This window comes from Arachis ipaensis, chromosome B10, assembly GCF_000816755.2.
Source record: "Arachis ipaensis cultivar K30076 chromosome B10, Araip1.1, whole genome shotgun sequence".
Lineage (NCBI taxonomy): Eukaryota > Viridiplantae > Streptophyta > Magnoliopsida > Fabales > Fabaceae > Arachis > Arachis ipaensis.
Window position 1 is genome coordinate 122,956,434 of NC_029794.2, and position 3,855 is coordinate 122,960,288.

A 3,855-nucleotide genomic window follows, 5' to 3' on the forward strand; every position below is an offset into this window, starting at 1 on the left:
ACTCAATAATATTTATTAAATGGTAAACTATGATTTCAACATAAAGGAATATATATTATTTTTGTTCTAGAATCTAGATACTATGCAGCATTTCCTGTTGAGGCACGAAAATCAAATATATCTTAAAACTGCATCAGATGGAAAAATACATCATTTCTTGGATTGGTTACTGCCATAGTCAAGACCATCCTTGGTTAGAGTGACTATTTTCTCTAGATTATACGTCAGTCTTTAACCCTACACCTTCTCCTGATCTATCTGTCTGAGATGGGCACAGAAAACTGGGTAGTACGTACTTGATACTCTACTCTCTCAGTGTTTAACCCATTTATCAAATGCACAACTACATGTAAACTAATAGTTAATAAATATGCCTACTCCTCATCTTAATGAAATTCTTTTTTATCCAAAAACTGCAGAGCATTGAAGAAGAAAACGATATTGAGTTAAGGTCTTTTACATACTAGCATATCGATAATGTTTCATATAAAATGAATGATTCATTCAATTTGTAAGGCAAAGAATGATTAAGATTATTCAAAGCAAATCAAGATATAGGAAGTTAACTGGTTAAGAATGTAAAATCAGTTCTATCCAATAATTGCCAAAGATGGTTAAGAAAAAGTAGTTAGTAATACCGTGGGGGCCTTTGCTCAAGAAAATTCTGAACCTGAGATAAAGAGGGATTGAACAATTTCAGTCTAGCAGCCAAGGCTTCCTCAAAAGGAACAGAACCACCCATAGCTCTGCAAAAATTTAACACTTAAATCAGAAATCACAAACAAATACTTCCTTGATACCCTATTTATCTGTTACTGCAACATCTTTGTACCACTTTGAATCCTTTTATTCGGATGCACTGTTCCAAAGATGTACCAGAAAGTAACGATGACTAGTAAATGGATTCAGAGAGAGCATAAAATAACCAAAGATGAAATCTTTTAAAAATAACTCTAAACTAAAATAATCCAACCTAGCAGTCCATTCAGCAACAGCCTTTCCAGCACCACAGAACTCGGCAAGCTCGTCAATACCTTCATCCAAGCAGACGGTGCTATCGACATCAAAGCACACAGCACTACACTTTCTCCAAAGATCAAGAGTTTCTACAATTTTTGAGAATCCCATCCACATTATTATGATTGCACAATTCATTAAAGCTAAGAATTTGTACACAATGATTAAAGACACTCAAATTGACATATAGTGATTACAGTTCAAATAAGTATGGACAAATTTCTTGACACTGTTAGAGAAAGCAGTAATGTCAATTCAAGGCCTGCATAAGAGATACCTAAACTTGTTTGAACAATGACACCTACATTCTCATACTAACTGTGTATTATGTAAATCATAATTCTCAAATAACAGAACTTGAAATCAAATAACATGAATATGCCAATGAGAATATGAAGTATTATGATCATAAATTCATAATATTAGATCCTAATTCTGGAAAAATGGACTGAAAGGATAGTCTTCATCAAATTAGTAACAAATCACCATAACAGAGACAGATCCTATTTGTAACCTTTGGAAGGAATAGTGTTCTCAAAATGGCCCACTTTAGCTCCACCAACAGACGAAGCAGCAGCTACAACAACCATTGGCGAAGAATGCTTCACGATCTCAACACCAATCCCAGAGGCAATGTTGTTCCTCTTCTTCAGATGCAGCGTCGATGAAGGAACGAAAAGAGATTGGTGTTTCTTGCAACAAAAAACGCAAACTGGGTTGATCCCAGAACTCACCAACCCTTCCATGAAAACCAATTGAAGTACCTCTAACCTGTTTTTAAATCTCAATCAATCAAGTAATAACGGAGAAAATGGAGAATCAAAGAAGGAAGAAGAAGATTATGCACTAGATTATTGGATCCAAGAATGCATGAAGGGTGTTTGAATAATTGCCACTGAGTTAGTTACCTTACCTGCCTGAGGCTTTTTCTTTTTCCCACTAAAATCGAAGCTTTTGGGAGGCACCTTGAGATGGTTGGTGAGGCTCATGCTTAACCTCTTCTTACCAGAAAGTCTATGAAGCAGCAATTTTTGTGTTTTGTGGCCAGCACTTAATTATAAAAAAAAAATAAGTAATTTTTTATTATTGGATATAATCTCACACCATTAAAAACACTATTAATTACCAATTGATAGTTAAAAAACACAAAAATTACTGATCCCTTAACATTCCTCTCTTCTTATTAAAAAAAAAAAACCATTGATAATAATAATAAGAGAAAGGCTAAGCAACTTTTAGTATTTTTTTATTATTATTTGGTTAATATAAATATTAAATTATTTTTAATAAATAAATTTTATTAATTTATATATTTTAAATTTTAATAATATAAATATAAATTATATATTTATTGTGTACAAAATTTTTATAAATATAAATATAAATTATTGCTAACTAAAAATAATAATATTTATTAATTATATAACATTGTTCAAATAATAATAATAAAAATAATAAAAACAATATTCCCTACTAAATCTAAATATCCCAACAAACCATCAATGCTTCAATAGGAAATGATACTATGCTTCCAAACTTATTAATTAGGATAAATGGTTAAATTCATTTTTAAAAAATTATTCGTTTTTCAAATTAGTCTCTAAAAATTTTTTTTAATTGAATTTGTCCTTCAAAAAATTTAAATTAATTATTTTAGTTCTTCTATCATTTTCTTTGTTGATAGTATCAAAATTTTTTAATGTGACACAATAAGTGATACTACAACACACATAGGAGTTTTAAATGACTATTAGTATGATAAGTTTATAAAATTAGATCAAATAAAAATTTAATTGAGGGAAAAACTTGAAACATTGAAATTCCTCAATTTGGAGTTGATTTGATCTAATTTTATAAAGTTATCATGTTAACCGCCTATTAAGACTATTAGGTGTGCGTTATGGTATTACTTAATGTGTCACGTCAATAAATTTTGATGTCGTTAGCAATGGAAGTGACAGAAGAACTAAAATGACTAACTTAAAATCTTTGTAAGACGAATTTGATTAAAAAAAAATTTTTGGAGACTAATTTAAAGAATGAGTGATTTTTTAGGGAATAATTTGACTATTTATTCTATTAATTATTATTGAAATTTGTTTTTTTTAATTACTCTATTAATCCTTATAGTTTTACCAAATTTACAATTAGGTCTCTATATATTTTTTTATTTGAGTTTTTATACTGCTTTTAATTTTGTAATTAAGTATTTCCTAATATAAAAAGTATTATAATTAACTGACTATTTTTTTGCAAATTAAAAGTATCCATAATTAAATCTTCATTAGAACTTTAATTACATATTTTTTTTTATAGAAATATTCTAATAATTTTAATAATTTTGACATGCAAATGACCTAATTACTAAATTAAAAATAATATAGAGATCTAATTGAAAAAAATATAAAAATCTAATTGTAAATTTAATAAAATTATAAAAAACAATTGAATAATTAAACTTTTGTTTAAGAATAGTGATACTAGGTCGGTATACTTTATTATTTTCTATTAGTAGTTAGTTAGTAGTATTTAACAATATTAACTAAAAGGTAAATTCAAACATTACTATATTATAGTGGCTATGATGACTATGCAAGTGTTATTAAAATTAAAATTATTTTTTTTATATTTAAGTAACACTTTTTTTAAGTAACATTTTTTAGCGTTGTTTAACAATAAAAAGTGTTACTTTAATTTTAGTCACACTTTTTAAAATACTATAATCATAGTAATCACTATAATATAGTCATCCTAAAATGATCCTAACTAAAAACATAGTAATTGATTATTGGATTAAAATTTTTGAATTTGTGATTAAAAATATTAGCTAATATAACT

The 3,855-nt window shown here is 27.6% G+C and overlaps 1 protein-coding gene across 2 annotated transcripts in view; it reads right to left on the reverse strand.

Moving 5' to 3' along the window:
- Positions 1–2,032, reverse strand: part of LOC107623903 (phosphoserine phosphatase, chloroplastic) — a 3,821-nt gene extending 1,789 nt beyond the window's left edge. Inside the window, exons 1-4 of one of the 2 annotated variants that reach the window (XM_016326305.2) lie at positions 1,931–2,032; positions 1,532–1,788; positions 974–1,106; positions 639–746 (exon numbers count right to left, since the gene is read on the reverse strand). In XM_016326305.2, the coding sequence (XP_016181791.1) occupies positions 639–746; positions 974–1,106; positions 1,532–1,763 (473 nt within the window). In that variant the 5' untranslated portion in view covers positions 1,764–1,788; positions 1,931–2,032. Of the gene's footprint in view, positions 1–638; positions 747–973; positions 1,107–1,531; positions 1,789–1,925 lie in introns of both variants that reach the window. The other variant, XM_016326306.2, reaches the window with a different exon arrangement.